At 46.6% G+C, this 23,865-nt stretch overlaps 1 protein-coding gene across 1 annotated transcript in view; it reads left to right on the forward strand.

Moving 5' to 3' along the window:
* The first annotated feature begins 870 nt into the window (after positions 1-870).
* The window catches only part of LOC144173957 (guanylate cyclase soluble subunit beta-1-like), a 156,642-nt gene continuing 133,647 nt past the window's right edge, over positions 871-23,865 (forward strand). Inside the window, exon 1 of the mRNA XM_077702332.1 lies at positions 871-1,704. Coding sequence (XP_077558458.1) covers positions 1,702-1,704 — 3 coding nt within the window. The 5' untranslated portion in view covers positions 871-1,701. The remainder of the gene's footprint in view (positions 1,705-23,865) is intronic.

Here is a 23,865-nt window from a genome sequence, read left to right on the forward strand (position 1 = left end):
TACATTTAGGTCATTCGTAGATGCGTTTACTTTGTGCGCGAGAAAAATCATTCTTCGTTTGCGATTTGGCTTTTTGAACGTTTAACGATCGATTGGACGCACTTTCGGCGAGGTTGGTCGCACTTTTAGCGAAAGTCTTGAAGCACTTTCGTGATTTGAGAAAGCTTTCGCGCTTCTCTCAAGTTGCTTTGCGAAGGGGTGGTAAAGTTTTTTATACCATGCTGACTGACGCCGCAGTGAAGAGATGATGCCACATTATGTTCCGGTCGGCCCCAATAGCTGGGCAAACATTTATTCACAGCAATTTGAGACTCAAAATGGCAACAAAAGGGTTAGTAAGAATCGTGTTCCAGAGGCACACAGTGAAACTAATATGACGAAAAGTTCTCAGCAGTTACCATTGCTCTGATCATACAACTACAAGAGATCAACCGGCTATACTTCAAGCAAGCATAACGAGAAATCCGCAAAAAGCCAATCGAAGTCGTCACAGGTGTAGGGTGCTGTCACCGGAATGGGAGCGTGGGCGGAACAGGCGGCGTAAACACGAGGTAAATTTCCGCCCATCCCGAAAAGTCTCCCAGCTCGATGCACAAAAAGCAGCCGAGCAGGGGAGCGGCCGCACAGGCGCTCGTCGCCATTCGGGATTGATTACACGCATTCGGAAGCCGCAAACGAAAGGGCGGCGAGGCGCACTGTTTGTGCTGTCCAGCAGTGAAGAACGAAGCGGTGCCATTGGATATACCCGAGCGTCCAGGCAGCGTGCAGCAGCCGAGAGGGAGGGGGGAAGAGCGGCCGACGCCCGCGCCCTCGGCGGCCACCGCGGAGAGGGGGCCGCTCCCTTTCGGCGAACCCGCGGCGAAGGGCGGCCGCGCTCAGACTTCGAGCGGCGCTCAAACGGAGCGCCCGTGGCGTGAAACCCCCTGTGAACCGTGCGTCCGCTGACAACGGCATGTAGTTGACGACTGCGCTCTCATAACAGACGACTCGTTCGCAGGCGGAACCTCCGCGGGAGCACCTAACTTTGGTGGCGGGTTACGACGGCGGCTCGTGGTGCAGTGTTTTAGCCTGGCTACTCTCGTTCCCCTTCTCCTATTTTTCCTACTGTGATCTGTGGGGGAAAAGACACGCAGAATATTAAGGTCCCCGCTGGCTTACAGCGTTTGTTGGTAAAGTCGGAATTTTCAAAGACTCTGACGTCAGAGTGACGAACTTGCTGTCTCCAAAAGACGGGGCACCATAGAAAAAGGTGGCCTCGTTAACACAGATAATTGCTTGACTTGAAAATTCTTGTTTCAAGGCAAATAAACACGCGCAGATGTCAACGTTGAACGACAGTTGCTTAAGCAGGCATCATAACAGACTCGTCTGCAGTTCGGATAAAGTTTAACTGTTAAGCATTTAAATTTCCTTCACGTTTGACGCATTGGAGAGAGTATTGTTATTGTCGGGAATCCCTGCGTGCGAATGTTCTCCTCCCGTCGGTGATGTTCATAGCTTATTCGCGTGAACAGGTACAACTGGAAGTGAAGAACAAATTCAAACTTTTGCTGTAGCTTGACGAGCGAACTATTAGGATTGTCCCGTGGTAACAGGACAACTCAAGTGCCCCAATAGGGAGGTCTTCAATTTACGGCGTGCAGCACCTTTTGTGAATATTGGATTTCCTGTCTCAACGCCTCAGCTCAGCGCAGAAAGACAATGGTGAGACCTATTTCTTCTCCAAATATCTATATTTGCACAAGTTATGGTCTCTGGCACAAGACGTACCTTTGAGTGCCACGAAGTTCACACCTTCATGTTACAACTGCACCTTCCTTGCGAAATGTGATACACAACACAGCATTTTTTTCGCAGTACTCGGAATATTTTTCACAATTCCGAAGGCTTCGCTACATAATTAGGTATAGTATGGTGTGTCAATATGAGCTGTTATTTTGAGAGTTCACTATAAGAATTTTTCAATCACTGTTTTGAAAAACCCAGTCTTCCAATACGAACGCCTTTCCCCTATCTTGGCAAATGAGGAACACTGAAACGTACTATGATGTCTATTAGGGCTGTAAGTAAAGAAAAATAATTTTATCACTGACTTTTTGCCTTTTAAAAGCTTCATTAGACGTTGAATGAATGATGTAGAATATTTATTATAATCCCACTTCGGAAAGACTATTTTTCGCTCACAAAGCAATCTTGATCACACTGAACCCCTGCGATTATTCACCGAGACGATGTGCTGTACTTTTCCTCCTCAAAATAGTCATGCCTTTACCCTTACCATTTGTAAATTCACACCAAGATGATGCAGACAAAAGCGGCGTCCTCACCTGTTGTTTTACATAAGTCGTCGGTTTTGCACGAGCGCAATATTGTACTGACAATAAGAACAAGGAATTCTTGTTGGTTTAAAAAGAAAAAGGAATTCTTCTCACCAAACGCCTTAGATTAAATTCCAAAATCAACTACGGCATTCATTATTATGCATTGCAGGGTAAATATGAAAGTTCTTTTTGTAATATCTCGTAAACTAACAATTATTAACAGCCAGCAGTGCTTCATTTTCCTTTGCTTGCGGCTAATAAACGATTCCGAAGCGCATACTAAAAAAACAGTTATGTTGGCAGTAATAACCCAAACAATGTGCGTTCTTTGAGCTCCTCCTCCAGAAAAGCTTTCAAGCAGTTTGTGTTCCCACCTTCATTACAAAATAGCGGTCTGACTCGTCGTCATGAGTGGGGCTCTTCCGGCTAGTTGATAGCTTTAGAGGTTACCCGCAGCTACCTTCTTTTTGTTCGCCGTTGTGCCATACCACCAACCATCCCCTTACGCGAACGTCCCGTGTTAGAAATTTTAAACATGGTTCTTTTCTCCACAAACGTTCGGCCTGCAAGGTGGCTTCTTCCTACAAACCCTCATTTAGTGGCAAAGCACGCTCTACAGGCAACTGGGTAAAGGTGTTCATTTTTTATTCCCTGGTCTTCATAAGATTTATATGCGTCGCCTGCGTGAGGAAAATATTATAGCATCTCCACATCAACAGCCACACAAAGACCAAAGACGAACATACAGCCACTTAGAAAGTAGAGCATCAGCTAGTCCCTAGTCCCTAGAGCATCAGCTAGAGCATTAAGCTAGTCCCAATTACGCCAGTAGCATTTCTGCAAGATACTTCCCTACTTATGATCGCCATGACAAGGGCTTACGCATGCATCTGGAGGCCGAAAGTTCTTAGCCTGCGCGTATGGCTTGTTTTCTTTCACGTTTCTATAAAACTGAGGTAATTCATGCGATATGCCGCAGCAACAAAATGAACGGAGAAAAATAAAACCACAAGTATCAATTCTAAGGCATTGTCAGTGGATTTAGGGCTGTGAAAACTAGCTTTTCGTTGAAAAAATACAGAGCGATACTTTGTTACCGTGTCGGTTAATAACCTTGCTGTTCAGTCTTTAGGTGACAAGTGATCACTTGTAAACATTTGTCATGAACGATCATTTTTTGCAGATGTATATGTGGGGGACTAAAAATGCGAACGGTGTAATGTTTCCCAGAAACATTTTTAGGGGCGAAGCCCCTTAGGTTGCTGGGGCTGTTGGCGTCTCCTGTCGTCGTCATCGTCATCGTAATCGTCATTTGTCTCATGTAGTCACGGTACTAAAACACCGGGAAACTCGCTTACGCCCCGCGCGAGAGCGTAACGCGTACTAAAATAACACTGGGACACTGGGACTGGGCCCTCGTTTGCGCATCGCGCTAGACAGCTTCGTCTTTCAAAGACACGAGACTTTTACAGCAAAGCTGTATACCTCTACCAGCCCCAACGGTTTCACTTCCGTTGGCAAAAACAGGAAGGCGCCAAGAATACGCTTATACACTGCATGCTTCACCCCTCCCCTGGTTTCACGTTAATGCAGATTGCCCGTGATTCTTTTTAATGTTCAGTTAATATTTTTTTTGTTTTCTTTTGCACGACGCAACAAATTAATGCAAAAATTATTTAATGCTGGAGAGCCTTTGGCGCATAGTGTTCGGTACAAGGGGGGTAAAAATGATTTGTTCATGGAATTAATATTATGTTCAGCATCTGGCATTCAATGCCTCTAGAAAACATAAAGTATGTGCGTCCCGCAAGAACGGTAGTCGCTAAGAACGTCTTCCCTTAAATGTAGGTACACCTGTTCAGCAGCGTGTGTTTCTGTGATATTAAAACTTTTTTTTGTGATAAAATGACGAAAAGACGGGGGAAAGAGGTTTCCCAACAGAGTGCTTCAGATGGGGGTTCATATTGTCCGTCCATGGTAGTCCACGCAACAATATCCTTCCCTGCCCTTCAAAAAAAGTAAACAAGAAAAAAAAAGCAAATACACAAGCGGAGACTAAATGTAAGAAAGTACACATAACGTGAGCGATAGAGAGTTCGTAACCACGTAACCATCAAGATTCATCAGAGCTTATTCAACTAAGATTACGTTTGGATGTATTTCAAGAACAATGACTAATTGGTGACGAGTATAAAATTCCCTTCTGTGTAGTTAGCGAACTAAGTACTCACTGTCAAGTCCCAATATGTGAAAAAGTAATACTTAATTGTCGAAAACAGGATGGCTAACATGTTGACATTCCATGCAACGTGGCCTGGTGTTATTTATAGGGCCAGGTAAATAATGCCATGACAAATGATGCCCCGAGGTCTGGCATCAAAGTTTCCTTCTTTTTATAAGCTACGAAAATTATCTGCATGCCTGTGAAATCAAAATCTAACAGAGAAATGCAGCCTGTAACTAGTCGGTTCATTCTAATCCCTGGAGAAGCTTTCTTCTTAAGCCAGGGCTGAATGGGAGCACCTTTTAGTGAATAGCGTTAAGTGGTCTTCGCGAGTCACTTACAATTTTGTTTCGAGCATCTCCAGCTGTTGACAAAAGCAAGAAACATTTCTGCCGTAGCAATGTGTCGGTGTAATTCGAGTGGATTTAAAAGTAAAAAATAAAAATACGAAAATTTTAAACCTATTTTTCTGCCACGTGGCGCAACTAAACAAAACCAGTTACACCTAGGTATTTCTGCAGAGAAACGCTTTTGGGAAAAAATAGCACAAAAACTTCCCGCAGTTCTTGCAAATGCCCTCTTATATGGCGCAAGAAACAATTATGTGCTCCTCCCGACCTGGTTGTTCAAAGAGGCCACAAGATAAAATTAGGTTTTCTAAAATTGACGTTAACAATAGGGCTCACCCTCACAAAGGCCGTCTGATAAAACTGTACGAAGACTCAGTATAACATAAAACCAGTGGCCTATTTCAAAATATGATCATTTCATTATTTAAATTAAATTTATATATTGTCTTTCTAAGTCCTCTTTGATGTGAGCCGCAAGTGAGTAAAACATGGACAGGGCAGAACATACTATGCAGGGATCAGTTTCAACCGAATAATGTGACCTCTTTTGCTAGAATCCGCACTGGTGGTCTGTATCCCATAAATGTTGCACGTGCTCTAGAATCGGCCATTCAAATCATAATGCCCTGCTCTATTCATGAAAGTGGATGCTCTCTGTGCCGGATGTGTCTCATCGCGCGAACAGCCTGGACACTTCGCTTGAAAAGGAAAGATGGCGCCACTTTTCACACGAGGTTTATGGCGTGCAGGACTTCCTTCTTGATCACTGCCCCCAGCTCGTTCCCTCCCTTTTTATGACAGAGCAACATAAACACCACCCTCTCAAGAATATATAGGCACTTTCACAAAGACAGCTCGAACTAGCAAAACATCGTCAACTCCGGTCTAAGGCAACCCTCTGGCAGCTAAATGGTGCAATATTCGTGGTATTTAAGGAAGTTCTGCTGCAAGCCAGATCCATGTGTCCCTCGTTTTTTGCACCCCACGCTACTGGTTACATTTCGACTTAAGGATATTTCAATTGTATCCTTTCGAGCTGCAGTTTCTATCAAACTTTCGTGAGAGGCTTACACAAATTGAAGCTGGCGCTAGAACTCAATTTCAAAAATAGTAGTTTGCAAAAAAAATCCAGAATGTTTCTGTATTTTAATGATACGAACTGGCCTTTGCAATGCATAATTCAAAGTGAAAAACACGACGGCTTTGCTGTAGCTTTGAACGGCGTTAGTTGTCGCACCTAAAAATATAAATGCTTGTTGTAGCCACCTCTGTAAAAGTCTGGTAGTAGTAAGAAATTCCCGGAGAGAAACCTTTTGCAAGTTTCTTCTCGTGCGCAATCGCTTCGAGCCCATGGAACTAGTCTTCGTATTTGTTTGCGTGAAGCCTTTTCAGAGCCTGTGAAAATAAAAAAAAAGCACCTGCGCTGCCGGTGTCGAACCAGCGTCCTCTAGTTCCCGAAGCCGATGCCTCACCGACTGTAACGCTAGCTGTTTTTTCTTTCACGCTACTTAATTCAAATATTGTTACCTGTGTAAACCGTGAAAATATATGAAACGATATATACAAAAACTATTAACTAAGCACGGTGGTTACCGTAGAAACCTAAACAGGTAATCTGGAATTTGGAAAACAAAACTACTGACAGCAATGCCTGCATGCCAGGGAGCAATGCTACACACCAAAGCAGAACAAGAGAGCTGTTACTTAATAAGCAAAACGCTGGACATGGTGGAGCGCTCGTTCCTACAGACGGTGTCACTTTGGCTTTTTCGCAACGACGCACGCTTGGGTATGCGTGAAATAAATATAGAAAGTGAATTCGGATTGTTGTCGACATTTTAATTGAAATTTAAGGGGTCAAGGGTACAGAAATTAAAGGTCTTAAGAATGTGGTCAACGTGACAAATCTGCACAATCAAACGCAGATTCTTCGTGCAGACCTTTGAAAACACGCACGACCTATATTCAGATGGATGATTGAGCGAAAAGAGCGCATTCTATGCATGCGAAAGGATATCCTTAGACCAATCGCAGACTGTGAACCGACCCCGCACCCTAGTTCAAACGTCATCGCTACTGAAAAGCATTCAATTAACCACTGGTGAAACAGTGTCCTCGCACTGCTTAACCTGGTGCAAGAAAACTTGGTCCTAGAGAATGAGCTGTCGCGTGATACCCATGGTTGGCACACGCAAAGTAGATGTGATTTCTGGCATCCCTTCGTCGCTTTATACCTACATTTGGGTGATGAAGGGCTGTGAACAACTAATGGGGTTACGCTGCATGCGATTTATTTTACAACGCCTTCATTATTTAGAGCTTCATCGTCTTGCGATTTGACAATGATCCCGCTGGACCTTACCGCAATATCTCGTGTAACGGCATCTGGGTCGCAGGACAGTCACGTACAGACCGACGAGGAGGTCATGTGCACTTACGTATTCGGCCCGTAGTACCTGATAGCTGGTTTTGAGTGAGGAGGCCCAAACTCTTCTTCATATAACACCTCTGTTGTTTCTTTGCCATCAGATTACAGCCATGTGCACAAGGCTACACAAGCGGAGCTGAGATATTTCTCTACTTGGATCTATGTGAGTGTAATTAAGATTCGGGCGAGCAGATTGCCGTTAAAAACTGCATATGACTCTTTATGAAAAGCGTGGCGGGCATCCGCCTATTTATTGATCTTGCAGGACAGCAAGACACCCGAGAAAAGATATAGAATTGTTGATACAGTTACACCAGCATAATTACGCCGAACCTTACTGGGGCCAGCGTGAAGTTAGACGAGGGCGCTGACAGCAACAACGTTGCTTTATCACCTCGCGAGCAATGCGCCGGAATGGCGCTGACGGGAAAGGAAACGAGGAATAAAAATAAATAAAACGACTTACCCGACTGCAACGACGTCCGGACCAGGTTGACACATTCCTCGCATCCCTGCAAGGGGCACGGTTCAACGCGTACCGGGCATCACGGGAAAAGTAAAAATGCGGCGCGACGCAACGAAGGGCAAAGGCCCAAACGAGGAAAGACAAGCCCTGTCGTCGCGAGAGGTGGCGGCGCTGATCGGCTGTGGCAAGGAAGCAAAACCGGGATGGGAAGTTATCCCTGCTGCAACAGTTCCCGCTTTTTATTTCTGCGGAATTTATTACCTGTAACGTATGCGTTGAAGGCATGCCTGCGCACGATCGGTGCGGAACGCCCTACCTCAGGCTTGAGCAGTGAAAAGGGAGCAGCAGGTGTCCGCGCTCCCACGAGCCGAATCTCTTCCAGACAGTGGCGCTGGGGACGGGCTCGAGTAGAGGCAGGCAGGCACCTTTTATGGCCCCATGTTCTCGACAGCGTGAGTTTCGTCAGGTTACAAGGCGGCGACACTTCCGAAACCCACTCAACGACAAAGCAAAGTAACACACCTGTTTCCCTATAGTCAGAAAAAGTGGGGCTTTCGCGACCTGAAAGGCAGCAAATATGATAATGGCGATAACCTCACCATTTGCAGCACACTACGTTTCTCCGCTCACCGAAAGCGCTTAACATTCTCACGGCGCCTACTGTAAATGATGCAGGGTGCTGTAGATGAACTGCGACAACTAGGCTAAGGTGATATCACAACGCCTGCCGAATGACTATCAAGACGACATGGAAGCCGTAACGTGGCGCGACAGAGAAAATCCCACCAGCCATCGTTCCAATTAAAAGTTGCTGAACGTCACGAATGCGACAAGGAATCCCCATCCAGCCGTTCACCGAAGAGTGTAGAAGAGAGAAAGAGAGAGAACACAGATCTTTATTCTCGAGCTCATCAGTGCTTGATGGTTAGGGCAGCAGCCCTGTTGAGGCAGTCTCTGATCCGTCATGCCTAAGGTTTTGCTGGCTGCTGGCGCCCGCTTTAAAAGTTTGCAATAGGTCGAGATGTCCAGGTGGGTCAGCCGGTCCACCTACAGCTCGTCCATGGACTGGAATTGACTGTGATGAAAAGGGATTGTAAACGCAACAAATCTAACAACCTGGCGCTAGAAATACCTAGGTTCCGGAAGACGTGAGTGGTAATGTGCACTAATGATCCAATATATAACACAAAGATCTATAGCAAGCGCTGGAAGGAAAAAAAAGTTGGCGCAGTTATAGCGCTTGAAAACACTGTAGCGGTTACTATCTGATTTCATTGGCAATCTTCGACATACAGTTAAACCTGGATCTAACGAGGTTGACAAAAGTTCGCAATATTTTGTTACATCCAGGTTTTCGTTAAAGGCAGGTTCGAGTTAAGGCTCGCGGGAATAAAGCAGAAACAAAGCCAAAATGCTAGACATCAGTGAAGGTGAACTCACCCTTCGTAGATTTATTTCACAGCAAAAAAAAACTGCGTGAGTTGCGCCTCCTGCTCAGTTCGCATGACCTTAGGTTGTGCACGGCGCTACAAAGAAGCGAGGTCACTTACCCTCGTAGTAACAAACGTAACTTAAGTATCACATTTGCCTTTTGCACTTTTCGGCGCCTTGATGCGTCGCAAGAACTAAACTTATCCTGAAAGGGAGACTTTTTTTGCGAACTTGATGCTCTTTACCGCACTCAAGATTGTTGAGAGCGTGCTAGCTGGGATCCTATACCAGGCGGCAGCATTCTTCTTTCTCGCCAGCGGAGACGGCGTTTAAAATTGTGCGCTTTTCTTGAAAAGACACAACTTCTCGTTTTTTAGCAGCAGCACTCATCACCAACGAACCGATCGAGCCACAGATAAAACTGGAGACGCGCGACTATACGCCGGCAGGAAGGCGTTCCAGCTCAATACATAAGTCTAGAACTGAAACCGGCCTCCTCAGAAGTGGAAACACAGGGTAGTTTGCGGTGCGGACGAGAGAAAAAAAAACGTGAAGGGTAGTTTCTCTTGCTAGCTGATGTGGTCTCACGCTACACAAGCAAAATCAGAAGTGGCTGCTACGTTAGCGACGGGTAGGTGCTAGCCCCTGTGTTCATCATAATCATCATGACGAATTTCGTGTTTATGCGATTCGAGACGTTTTCATTGCGGCTGCCTCCTCATGGTAGTGCTAACATTCGCTAAGTTATTTCATTTCTCCGGTCGATTTTTAAGTAAAAGTGCAAAAGCAATGACCGCTCAACTCGCCGATTTCGTTACATCAAGGTTAACCGCCTCGTAGTTTCGTTACAATGAGGTCGCAACCACATGGGCTTCAATAGGAGTGGCAATGGGGATTTGAAAAACTTCGTTAAATGCAGGAATTTGTTACATAGAGGTTGGTTGAATCCAGGTTTAGCTGTACAACCGAATGGTTGTGTGTAGAGATAGAGAGAAAAAGCTCTTTATTAGAGGAAAGCAGAGAGGTCTGCCGGCGTGTTAACGCCTACATGCTACTCTGCGGGGTGGGAAGGAGGGAATAAAGTTGCAATACGAAGTGAGGAGGAAGAGAGAGAAGAAAGAAGGAAATAAAAGAAGTAAAAAAAAAGAGCCGCTGTACTACGTACCAAGTTACAAGGAGGCCGCGGCGGAGCAGCTGTTGGCAAGGTGTCCAGAATTAGTCGCGTTGATAACCGCAGCGATGCTCAAGTTCACTTTGAGTTCTCAAAAAATTCCCGAATTATTGACGCGTGATTAATGACACGCAGCCCCAAACGCCACGGCGCAAACCTCATCCGCAGCAGTGTTCCCCGGTGGTACGCCGCGCATTTCCACCCCGCGCAAGGTGGCGGGCTGAGCTCTTTGCGCTAGCAGCTACAGCGCCGCGGCTCCAATCACAATTCATTGGCGTGCTTTTCATGGCACTCATCCAGCCACGCAACACGGTAATCAGAGGTCCCACGTGCCTTGCTCAATATATGTTCTTTCCCTCGACTCAATGTGCTAGTCCACCCCGAACGCGAGCTGAACGGAAGACCGAGCCGCTCGGCAGCACGCCTTCATTAGGGCGCCTACGGCCATCGGCCTACGAGTGGTGCCACCAGCCGCAGGCAAGTGCGCCAACAGCGGTCTCCGATTACGGTTATTAGCAATCGCAGCAAGCACTCCTCCACGTCACTCGCACTCACTTATTCCGCCGCCGGGCCAGCCAGCGCAAAGCCGGGCTCACCGGCTCCCTTCGCGAAGCGGGAAAAAACCAGGCCCGGGTTTTAGGTTGCCTGAGGCACATAATGGGCTCCGGAGCTCTGGGCGTCCTTACAGCGCGGGAGAGCTACTGTCGTTTCCGTAGCCCGGAATCGTTTTCGCTCGCCTGCTTCGGCGTCGGAGGAGAGAGCGGAAAACGGAAATTCGGCCCGATCGTCGTGTTTGAGTGGGCTCTGTTGCTTTCTCGGGAGAAAAGTAGACGTTGCCTGTGGGCGCGGACGGAAACCAGTTCGATGCGAAACGCGCTGCACTGACTTGTTTCCCGCTGTGTTCTTATCCCGTGTCAGTGTACTCCCGCAAACTTGTGTTTGTAAAAACTGGCAAGTGCCTCTTTACACTGGCATTACTGCGGTTATCCTTCTTACATGACCCTGATTGATTGATTGATTGATTGATTGATTGATTGATTGATTGATTGATTGATCGATCGATCGATCGATTGATTGATTGATTGATTAATCGATCGATTGATTGATTGATTGATTGATTGATTGATTGATTGATTGATTGATTGATTGATTGATCGATCGATTGATTGATTGATTGATTGATTGATTGATTGATTGATTGATTGATTGATTGATTGATTGATTGATTGATTGATTGATTGATTGATTGATTGATTGTAGGGTTTAACGCGCCGACGCAACGCAGGCGATGAGGCGCGCCGTAGTGGAGGGATCCGGATTAATTTGAACCACCTGGGGATCTTTAACGTGCGCCGAAATCTCGTACACACAGGCGTTTTTGCTTTTCGCCTCCCTTAGAAAAGCGGCAGCCCCGGCCGGGTATCGAGCCCGCGTCCTCGTGTTCAGCAGCACAACGCCTTAGCCACTGAGCCACCGCGGCGGGTTCTGTTTATTACAGTGGTGCTGGCTGGTAATTTCTAGTTCCTAACGTGAAAATTTTAGTCGTATAAAGAGAGCTGAAATAATCGTGTTTGCGAATTCAGCTTGCTATGTGCTGAATTGACAGATCGTTTTTCCTTTCGCGTATAACTTGTTTCCTAATTGCACACAATGCAAAACTCTGACCCGAAATTATTTCCAGCTTATTTGCTTGAAGTAAGCGCTTCAAGCAACAACAGGTCGGGGTTTGGCCTCTGATACAATATTTCAATACCCTAGAATCCCGAAGGTTCCATGGCTGATTTTTATTTTAAAATTGTTCTCTATCAGCGCACTTGTCGGGAGAGGGGGGGGGGGAGTTGTTATGTAATCAGCAATTGAAGAATTCTAAAGACGTCCTTATCGATTTTGGGGCCCTTTACTCGCATTAAAACAGCGCCGTTGTGATGTGCCGGCAAAGTGTCGTTGTGTTTGCGTGCCAGTGCATGCATTTTGCGAAATTCGTAAGAATAATTCCAGCGACCCACTTGTTCCCTGACTACGAATGTTTGCCGAACTACCATCCCGGTTGACGCTTCCCGCACGAAAATATAGCGCAGGAGGCAACATTTTAGGTCGTGACACTGTGATCAAGGAAATGAAAATTCAAGAAAAATCAAGGGAGTGAAAACTGCCGTCAAACCGGTTTTATCTCAATTACCGTGATAAAAACGTTTGAATGTCTGGTTTTATGTGCACCGAAGCTATACATTGGTGAAAAAGGGTGCAGCTAGCAGTGGACCGGTACGGGTTAACTTAGGCCATCTACTGATCTTTATCGCTCTTCCAAATTACGACCCAGTAGTGTTTCTTTATTTTTATTCCCATTTTTAAGACAGCAGACATAGCCGCAGAGAATTATATGGGCCCTAGCGAACTGGTGAGAACGTGAGGACGAAGACAGACGAAAGCAGGATACAAAAGCTCTCACGTCATCCCCGCATTCTTCACTGGTTGGCTACGAATGCAAGATTCACACCAGAGACCTCGATTACTGCGGGATTTGTTTCACAGCTGAAATTTATAAGTGCTTGGAGGATGCTCAAGTTCGTCTTTACACGTGGTACGCGAGTACGCGTGGTACGTGGTACAGGGTCCCGCTCGGAGTGCACAAAATCTTCTCGATTTGTGAGAACTTTCCGCTCATCTTTGCACGCCACGTGTTGGGGCAGCGACTTACCATTCATGGGGATTCAGTTGGCGCCGGTATGTGGCACTAGGCGATTTTTCGCTCGCGCCTATTTTACGCTCCCGGTGAAAGCTACCGACGACGCCGGCTTTCCTGCGACACGGGGCACTTAACGCTAGCTGCAAAAAAACGACAGGATGGACAGCATACGCTCCTACTTCTCTTGTGTGTAATTCACCTCACGGGAAAGTTGTTGAAGGACGTCCTGAGTAGCGAGTCCAGGAAGGTTGTTGGTTATTTATTTACTCACTGTTACGTTCCCGCCTTAGTAAAATTAGTACACAATGGTATCATGCGGCATTTATTGCCGGGTGCAAATAGCAACTTTGTCCTGAGCGTTGCGCACAATTTTCGTTGAGAGAGTTCGCTTTGCTTTAGTCGCCAATTCGGATAACGCGAAACACGGAAACGTAACTTCCAGCTAAAATACACGATTTGTGCGTGTCGTACACACAGAAAGAACTAAGGCAAAAAATTGATAGGAGCAAGTTGCCCTAAATTTTTCTAGACTTAGCTTGAATAATTACTCGCATCATGTCGTGTTCTGTCGCATCTGTCGGATTAAAAATTTGTCTTCTCCGGATTTGTTATCCAGATGTGTCAGTAATATTAAGCGACCTACGAATTAAAAGCTCCTAGAAATCTCAGCGGAGTAGGTGCATTCTAGCCCACAGAGGTGCCTAGTTATAAAAAAGAGAAAATTATTGTCTTCACTTCACGTTCGTCTACACGATGACATCCCGCTCATTAGTACATATTTTTTAATCAGTTCCACAAGAAAGACAAACATTTTATGCCAAAAAAATGGTTTTTATTGCAAGCGCATCAAATGCCCTGCTACTAGGCCAAAAACAAACATTTCTTGGACTGTCTACGCGGCACCTTGTGCGTCTGCTGAGGTATCAACGGGGCGGTAAGAAAGCAGAAGCGTATAAATTGATTCTTCTATCATTTTGTTGCATTTCATACTATATATTTAAGAACTAATTACCATAAAAAGGCGTTTTACGTAAGCAAATGCGAAATAAAAGCGTCGTCAGCAAATATGAAGCCGATGGAAATCAGCCTTCACGAGAAGCACGAACCCCTTTGGGAAAATGGGATTGCGCGAGGTGGATGATGAAGTTTAAACCTGAGTATTGGGGAGGAAACTCCCCCACCTGGCCTGCTCCCCCCTCGCCCATCTGGTTCTATGCCTCTGATTGAGCGGAACATTGTGTGCGTGTGTGCCATCATACCGGGAGAAGAAAAGTGCGGCTCGTCACTCTCTAAGCCTCTCTCAAGAAAAAAAAGGGCACGAAATTCTCGCCTCGCTCTATTTCACGTCTAAGTAAAAAAATTCGATTTAAAATTGGGGTTTCTCCCAGGCTTGACAAAGCGGCTGGCTCAGAAACGCGTATCGTGAAGGAAAAACAAAAACAAGCTGTAAGCATCGCGGACGAAAGTAAGGCGGCGCTACGCGGAGGGGTGCGTTCGATTTTACTACGCTTCAACATTCGTCATGACCGAACTGTCTTGGCGAGGAAGGTTGGACTAGCGGGAATGAACGGCAAGCGAGAAAGAGAGAGAAAAGGCTCCGCTCCAGCGAGAGCACAAGCAGCCAGAAATCGATATAGCGTGTGCAGCAACGGAGCGAGGCGACGTCCCCATTTGTGTATCTGTTCACCAATCGTCCGTTCTTCTTGTTTTTTAAAGGGCTAAGGATCGACACGGACGCCGCTCTGAATGGCCAACGCGAATAGTGGCTTTGCTAAGGGGCGTCTGTTATGGCCCTTGCTAACTCAAAGTTGAGCTCTATTAGTTCACACACTTTTGCTTTAGCCGGCGCCGAAGTCTTGACACACGGGCGTTTTCGTTTTTCACATCCATCAGAACAACGGCCGCTCCATGATTAAACCATGGGCCTTTCGGCTCAGCAGCCCAGCTCCATAGCCAGTGATCCACTGGGGTAGATTGTTTTGAAGAAACCAAGCCTACGTTGTTGGGGACACAGTTGGCATGGCAGCCACCGTTTACCATATAGCAGGAGGATTATTGGCGTCAGTGGGATATATGGAGCAGCCTACACTCTTTGTCCTTGATGAAGAGTGCATGCATTCTATAGCGCAACACCAGCTACCGCCCATCTAGCAGGGAACCTTGTTAGCTTTATCTGAGGCCAAATAATACCATAGCGACGCCAGACGAGCAGCAGTTCGCGCATTTCTGTGTGTGGCGACGTAAGAGCGCCACGTACAGCAGCGAACAATGTGGTGGCGAGAAGAGCCCAACTCCTCTGCCATGTGATGCAGTTAGATGGGTGCCTAACTGTAAAAGTAGCTTGCGGGAAAACATGAAAGTTGAGCATACATGCCTTTCGGTGCGAAGAACAAAAGTACCATGAATAGCGTCGAATTTTTGTCCATAAGGTAGGACATCACAAAATTGCCCGGCTTTTGTTAAAAACGTCGCCGACTGTACAAGAATGCCGTTTAGTGAATTTCGCGGACGAAGCATGCAGTACAAAATTGCGACGTGCACACTCTTTCGAAAGGTTATTAACGTATGCTTTTTTGTGTCAACAGAGGAGGGAACACTAGCGTTTTAAGTTATTGATGCGAAACCTATCTGCAACACGTAAAAAAAATTCACTCCCTTTTCCTGCATAGCGCTTGAATTTTTTAGGAGAACGGACTACAGACTAGCTAGAACATCGACATTGATGAATTACCGCACGGCATAAGGTACCTTTGCACAAACTACGTGTGCAGGGGAATGAAGATAGTCATCATGGAAAGACTGGAGAAATAAAGTAAGGTTATGCATTGGACAAACGCTAAACGTGTTTAAATACTGCGCACCCAGGTCCAGTGACAAACACAAATGAAGGTATGAAAGGCGGAAATTCCTACTCAGAAGTTTGCCGTTTGATCTAATTTAGGCCAGAAAGAGTCGCCAATTATAAATGCTAAAGCCTTAGTAGACTAGTACCGGACAAGGTAGGCTCATACGCAACAAATGTATGACGTGGCGCTTCAGGGCGGACAGCAGTCATAAGCCAGTTTGTCAGTATGATACCTTGGTGGGAGGGCAGGTTGTCAGGATTTCTGCCGATGTGATGTTGAAGAGATTACACAATTTTAATCTGTAGATTTAAGTGAGATGGGCGGAAACAAACTTCTAAGAAAAAAATTTAGGCGTGTTAAAAACTCGCAAAACATGGAACCATTTTGCAATAATGCTGCAGTCACAAGTAGCCGGATGCCTCCGAAGACTTCAAATTCCTGTCAATTTGCCTTTGTAGATTTTTAACAGTAAATTTATCGTCAGGCACCGCAGTGACCCGACGTGTCACTTTACGAGCCCACGTCCCTCCCCGGCTAAGTTCACGTCACAGACGTCCTTTCTCACGCCAGCACTGCTGTCGATTTGGCAAGACCAACGCACCACTTCATTTCTGCGCTCCATCGGTCTTCTACAGGTTGCCAACCCGTCGTTAAACCCCGCTTGAACGCACGGAACCGAGCAAACGGCAACGCCTGCTCCCCACCGTCGCCAGTATAGCGCAAGGCCGGACAGGAGAGCTGACGCCGTGACGCCGCCCTCTTTACGACCCGCCGAGCTGCAGGCAGCGGCCCGGGGTACTGCGAAGCAGCTACGGTGGGACAGGGTCGACGAGACGAGGGCGAAGAGCATTTAATCAGGACCAAGTGTCGAACGGTCCGGCCACCTCAAACAACGCTGTCACCGCAGGCGACTCACCGACAAACACAGGCCTCGCGCGCGGGCGGGTGCCGGATGTCGATGACGCTAGGCGGCCCCTTGGACGAGGGGGTCGCATCCCCGTGTGTCCTCTAGCTCTTGTAGAAACAAAGCTTCTGGTAGGCCCACTTCTCTTCTTGTTGCAACCGTCACTGTTCTCCTTCGAGCCCACTTTCTCGTTCCTCTTTGCTGCCCACCGAAGCTCGATATATTGCGTCATCGTTATTGCAGCCTGCCTGCAGCGAATGACCGCGCCATCATTCTCGGCATATTGCCATCCGTTTGGCGCGCCCGCTGTCTCTGCGCTGTTCATTCCGCGACCCGCTGCCCTGGATATTCTCCCGTTGCGTCTAATATTGCGGTCTATTTCGCACGTTCCCTTGGAGTGGTATAGACATTCCGGTAGCAGTAAGACGCAAGCCTGCATGCGCCGTTGAAAATTCATACTAAAGCGATTCTTCCTCCTCGTACTATATCACGAGAAGGAGAAATTTAACTCATTTTCTCAGTCGAGTTACTTGATTATAAACTTTAGTTAATTTAACGGGTATTACAAATCAGTGATTGAAAGAGCACCGTATTAATTCATTTAGTCCGTGTTAATTATATATATATATATAGGTACGACTGAAGTTTCGGCCATGGACCGGCCCAAATGACAGGAACTCACAAACGCCAGAAACCCACAAGGCGTGGGTAGTTTGTCTGCCGCCTCCGGCCACTCCTGCCTTAAAATACCCTACAAAGAGTTGATACAAATTAGTGCGGAAAGTTGGGCAAGTTGGTACTGGGATAACTGGGGCATGTATGCTAGTACAAAAGGGGCGGAAACTTAGACAAGAATACGGACGGGACAAACGCTAGACATCAACTGAAAGTACGTCCATGAAAACGCCAGGCCCCCCAAAAGCCCGCTTCTTCGCACATTGCATCAATTTGCGCTTTTCTTGCTGTGATAACTCAGTTCTTGCTTTGATAACGCCAGTGACGGGGTGCTTATACATCTCTACGCCTCGTTGATACAAAGTGGGCAGTTACACCTTGTGACCAGGCATTACTCTAGGTCGGCTGGTTAAGAATTTCTCTTCAAAGCATGGTGGTCTAAGTTAAATCTCCAGAACTTCCTTCCGAACGGACAACAGTCTTGTGTTTTTTAAGATCTGTGCCCAGCGACGAATGCGCCGGGATTTGCATGTTGTGGGCACACGGCGAGAGAGAGAGAGAGAGAGAGAGAGAGAGAGAGAGAGAGAGAGAGAGAGAGAGAGAGAGAGAGAGAGAGAGAGAGAGAGAGAGAGAGAGAGAGAGAGAGAGAGAGAGAGAAATAACATCTATTTAAAGAGCTCCCCCTTATGGGGCGGTGGCGGCTGCCCACAGGGCCGCAGCGACCTGGAGGCCTCGGGAGGTGACTAGCACCTGGTCCGAAACCTCGGAGCTCCGCATGGCCTGCTCCCAGGCCTGGGGGTGGGGAGGGGTGGGTTGGGATTCTTGGGGCACTTGCAGAGGGAATGAAAGTGCGTGTCCAGTGCACCACAGTGCGGGCAGCGAGGTGAGGGAAACAGGTGGGGGTGGGAGTGCTGCAGGATCGTGCGAAGCACGCCGAGAAAGGCATGGCCGGTTACCAGCTATTCACAGCTGTAAAAACAGGGTCTGTACTGTCGTTTAACTGCGACTTATCTTCGACTGAAACTGAGTTGTCACCTGAGTGTGCTAAAACGAGAAAAAAAAAAACAACAAAAAAAAAAAAACACGGGAAAGCGGCTTCGCCACGATGACAGTGACAGCAGTTAGCGATCATTGCGGTGCGTCACCGCGGCTTTTTATTCTTTTTTTTTTTGCAGACGGCAGAACACACAGCTTTCTAAGCTACTCTATTAGACGGAAGCTATCTTACATACTAGACAGAAGGCACATGAACAAAATCATCCAACCTTATTTATTACCTGGGCATCGAACCACCGGCCATCCTTTACATTGATGTGTATTCACTCTAGTCAACCTGCCTCAAACGCTTTTAGCTTGCCTCGGTGCGGCCAAAGCTAATTAATATCGAAAGCAATCGCAAGTGTTCTAACTGCGGTATAGTGAGGTCCTCCGGAGATAATATACTGCTCTCTTTTATGGAAGACGTTATCCAATGAAGATACAATGCCCGCAATCACTTTTTTTCGCTTTATTCGCCGAACACGCCTTTCGCGTAGCCCACGATTTAAGCCATTAGCGTAATCCCATTTGCCATGCAGGAGCTCCGTCCGAGTTTCGCCACGTGGCCACGTACACCAAGAACTTGAAGCAGAAAAAAGTTAACAGGTCCTTGCCTCTGTATGAACATGGTAACTACCCAATGTTGGGGGCATTGCACGGGTGTTCCGTAAGGTTGCAATGACATTATCCAGTGCATCCAGTCTTTGTTTTTCTCCGTGTAGATGGAGCGTAATCATGAACTCCAGGTTGACTACCCGACTCCTCACTCTCACGAGGGAGGCTGGGAATGTTGAGCAGTTGATCGAATTCCTCACTTTCATTATGTGCCCAATGGGGAATCTCTGGCGAAGAAGGGCCGAATTTTGACACTCAGAAACTGTTCCTCCTCCTCCTCGTGTCTACGGCCACGATCTGGCTCCGTTAGTCCTTTTGCACGCCCATGCATGCGATCGGAGCGAGATATACGTGCGGTTGAGTGAAGGGGGTGGGGAGGGGGTTGAGTGGTCGAGAGTCTTGGCGATTACGAGTCCCCCATATGGGATTAGGGCTTGATACCAGCTGTAAAGGGCTGTTTTAGAATTACCACTCTCCTTGAGATGTGGTTTGGAGGCGTTGAAGTTGTCAAACAAATGGCTGAGAAGAACAGGACAGAAGCAGACGCTTATGCGGCTTAAAAATGCTCCCGCTTCCCATGATACCTTAGGAGAGAGAGAGTCAGAGAGAGAGAGCTCTTTATTGTGAACTGATAAGGTCAGCCCTCCTAGTGACAAGGCTTGCTAAGCCAGATGGTTAGTGACTGCAGTGATGTGTGGTGAATGTTTCACGTTAGGTGTACGGCAGGGAGGATACAAACAAGAAACATTAAAAACAAGAAACAAGGGAATGCTGCTAGCAGAGTCCGGACATCAAGAAATACTTCGAAAAGAAAATCGTTACTGGTACAAGAATCTAATGTTGCCCAATTTCCCTTACACAAGATCGCGGGATTACATAAACCAAACTGCAATACCTAAAAATTAGTCACAATGTGCTATAACAATGGGCAGTAACTTACAAAGACAGCAGGGACAAAAATCTATAACTACAGAAAAGTACAGCAAGTGAGAACGAAAATTAATGAATGAAGAAACGCATGTGGCGTTCAACATTGACAGACGCCCGTGAACTTGTAAAAATGAGAAAAATACGGCAAAGCGGCATCAACGAAATTGAGCCCACATAGGTAATCGTCCACGTTCCTTAATGTTATGAAAAAAATTAGTAGTAGCTTCGCTCTGCTATGCCAGGATATATGTAGCGTGAGCTAAGGTTCAGCAATCCTGTCCAATCCAGTCCAGTCCTGTCCAGTCCAGTTCAATTCAGTCTAATCCAGTCCAGTCCAGTCCAGTCCAGTCCAGTCCAGTCCAGTCCAGTCCAGTCACTGCTCCTCGCGCATGCTCAGCACGCCTCTTCACGAGCCACGCGAAACGGCTATCAAACGGCTCCGGTGCAGCGTCAGACTTGGCTACTGCACAATTGAGGCACACACCTGGGCACGCGCCGGCGCCAGTGCGTCTGCCGCGGCTATGACGCAACACAATCCAACACAATCCAATCCAATCCAAATCCAATCCAAGCCAATCCAAGCCAAGCCAAGCCAAGCCAAGCCAAGCCAAGCCACGCCAAGCCAATGTCCCTCGCGCTTGCGCAGAACGGCCCTTCACGGCACACGCGAAACTGCTCAACCTCGGCCAGTGTAGCTTACGCTACAAAAGAATAATGGACGTTGTGCAAGGTACTGAGCGGAAGGAATTAGCAGTAAGGTCGTTTGATAGCGAACGCTAACATACGCTAACCACTTAAAATACCGTACTTTCCGTTGGCACATCCTGATGATGTTCTTATGCCTGGTAAACTACATATTTGTGTATTTCCAAATAGAAAGATGACTTTTTGCTGCCTGCTTTCATAAGAACCCTGTTTCAGGCACCCCGATGAAGCTCAAGAGCAGATTTAGTGGCACCGCGGGGGCTTCAAGGTGCACTCAACCTCCTATTGGGACAAGCGAGTTTAATAGCACTCATAAATGCTTCCTACCTTATCAACGTTAGGTCTACCGTTTTTTGGAACGGTTAAAAATCAAGTTAGTTGATATATGGTCTTACCAGAAACACAGACAAAAAAATAATGAAAACCATATGTTTGGAAAACCCGAGGAGTGCTGGAACAGGATTTTTTGGTTCTTCATTAGTTTTCACGGTAAAAACGTTAGCTCGCTGATATGGCGATACGAAATATCTCACAGCATTCGCACCTCTGTTTAAACCCCGCAAATTTTGAGTGCATGAGAAACTTCTCGGGTAGCGTTGTGTCGTAAAGCACTTCTCTCTAGAGCAGTTGCAATTAGAAAGAGGCTGCCTAACAACCAACTTAGCCAACCAGGACCGTAGAGTGCAGCGTGAGTCACCCCATGCACGATGAACTCCTGTCAACCATTGAGCTACGTGAAGGAACCCTTCAAAACGCAAAAAAAGTATGAATCTGCCCTGTAGCGCCAGTTCCAAATGGCACGCATAGTTTAGCGGGCTCATATTGCCGCGAGGAAACTTTATAGCCCTGTCTGGCGGGAGTGTATTTCATAGCGTCGTTTTAGCACGCTACGAAAACACGACACGCCTGTTTCGAAAGCCACGAGGACAACAGCGCCGTTGTCTTTATGTTAGTGTGTGCAGTCTACCCGTCTCCATGAGAGAGAACGAAGTAGTAGACGAAAATATGGCGCGATAATGCTGCGTGTACGTTCGTCTTTAAGAATACATTACACAGAAAAGCTAGTTTTGCCACACATAATACACTGACGAAAGAAGGATGACGGCGTTGTAACAGTAGAATCAGGTTGAGCGTCGGAAGAGTTTCGCTATAATGCCCTCGTATATCTCTTGAAATCTTGTGCACCAATTTCTATACCGAAAAGGTAATTTCATTTGTTTTTAAGATAGGCTGCCGCTCCGCTTGTTATCGTTGCCACTGTTTTATGCGGGTCATATTTAATGAATGTGCAAACCTTTCGTGTATCCGCTCTGTTCTGTGCGACCAATCGATAACGTGCAGTAAGTGTTTCTGACCTTGAAGAATAAAGGCATAAATAAACAGTGAAATGAACGCAGCGTTAAAACAATTTCCCGACCAATTTGCTTCATCTAGAGCAGTAGCGTACTACGGTGGATGAGGGCCGCCAGTTACAGGCCTCTTCTTCTTGCGTCCACGAAAATAGGTTTCAGAATTTGTTGGAAGTCGGGACTATGAGGAGACGTGTACAATGAGGTGACATTTATCTGACAAAGTAGCGCGACATTCTCCAAATTTAGTTCGTCGTTCTCAAAACAGGCCTGTGGGATTATTTTGGTGCACGTCTCTTTCCTAATTACAAATTAGCGCCCAACAATTCGCGGTCCGTGCCCAGTGGCGGATTTCAGAGCCGCAGGATACGAGATAAAATTAGAAGCGGGGGCGATAAGTCTTCAGCTCTAATTTAATTCAGGTTTGACGCTGAAAGCCTTTCTCAATCCTTGTCGCATACGCATTTCAAAAGGGTCACTGCCACGACGTAACTCCACTGCCGCGTCCTAATCAAGACCAGTCTTTCTAGCAGTTCCTCTTTTGAGGAGACCCGACAACTCACGAAGCAATCAAATGTTGGCCCTACGCTTCGCGACAAAAAGAACCGAATAAACGAAAAGTGCTGCGGGCCTCATCTAACTGAATTCTGAGCACCCTTTTTTGCATTGGGTCATTTTTTAATGAAGCGAATTTTCAAGTGAATAGGAGGAACGAAACACTCTGAACTTGCGACAGAAACGGCTTTTTGAGCACCTTTTCTTGAGGTGGGGGAGATAGGGGGCAAGGCATTGTTCGCCCAAACAATGGCAGAACGTGAAAAAAGGAGTGCACCCAAAAAAGTAAAAGTGTATGAAGAAGCATAAAAGAGCTTCTGATTCCCACGTAAGTTGAATGAAATGAGCGGCCCACTTTTATCAGAATTTGACTCTACGGAGAATTTTTTCTGAGCCAAGAACCCGAGAAATGTTTCGACAGCTGGGGCAAGGATAAACTATCGGATGGGCTCCATAAGGGCTGTACTCAAGATTTCCTGGCGTCGGTCCTTTTGGCGAAGTGCTTTTGATATTCCCCCGTCTCGTGTCTTTTTTTCTCTCTGGAGCCGTTTTAACCGCCCGTTCAAAAGTCCTTTCTACCATGGCAAACAACATGAACACAAATTTTACCTGGGAGAGACGTTTCAAAACTGCAAAAAAACTGCTGGCATGCCTTGTATAGGTCGACGTTGTTCAGCGGAAAAGAAATCCTCATCAGCCTACTCAGGAACGCTGAAGGACGAAAGCCTCTTCCGTTGAACTCCACCCGCGTCTGTTATGCGCTGCCCGAGTCCATTCTTTGCCTCGGAATTTCCGTATTTCATCTTTCCATCGAGTAAATGGCCTCCTCCTTCTCCTAGCCCCTTCTCTCGGCATTCATTCTGTTACCCTCGTGGTGCACAGATTGTCGGTTCGTCTAATGGCCAACCTAAGTCCATTTCTTTTTTCTTTATTTGAACTGTGATATCTTCTACTCGCGTTTTCTCTCTGATCCAGGAAGCTCGTTTTCTGTCCCTGAGTGTTACTCCTATCATTATTCGCTCCATGGCCCGTTGAGCCGACCTATGTTTGCTTTCCAGTTGTTTAGTAAGGGGCCAAGTTTCCTCTGTATACGTCGTCACAGGCAGCACGTATTCGTTGTACACTATTCTTTTTTAGGGATACAGGTAGCTTACTCTTCATTGTTGGGAGC

This window comes from Haemaphysalis longicornis, unplaced genomic scaffold (assembly GCF_048455015.1).
Source record: "Haemaphysalis longicornis isolate Haplotype H1 unplaced genomic scaffold, Haemaphysalis longicornis Haplotype H1 scaffold_3, whole genome shotgun sequence".
NCBI classification, from domain to species: domain Eukaryota; kingdom Metazoa; phylum Arthropoda; class Arachnida; order Ixodida; family Ixodidae; genus Haemaphysalis; species Haemaphysalis longicornis.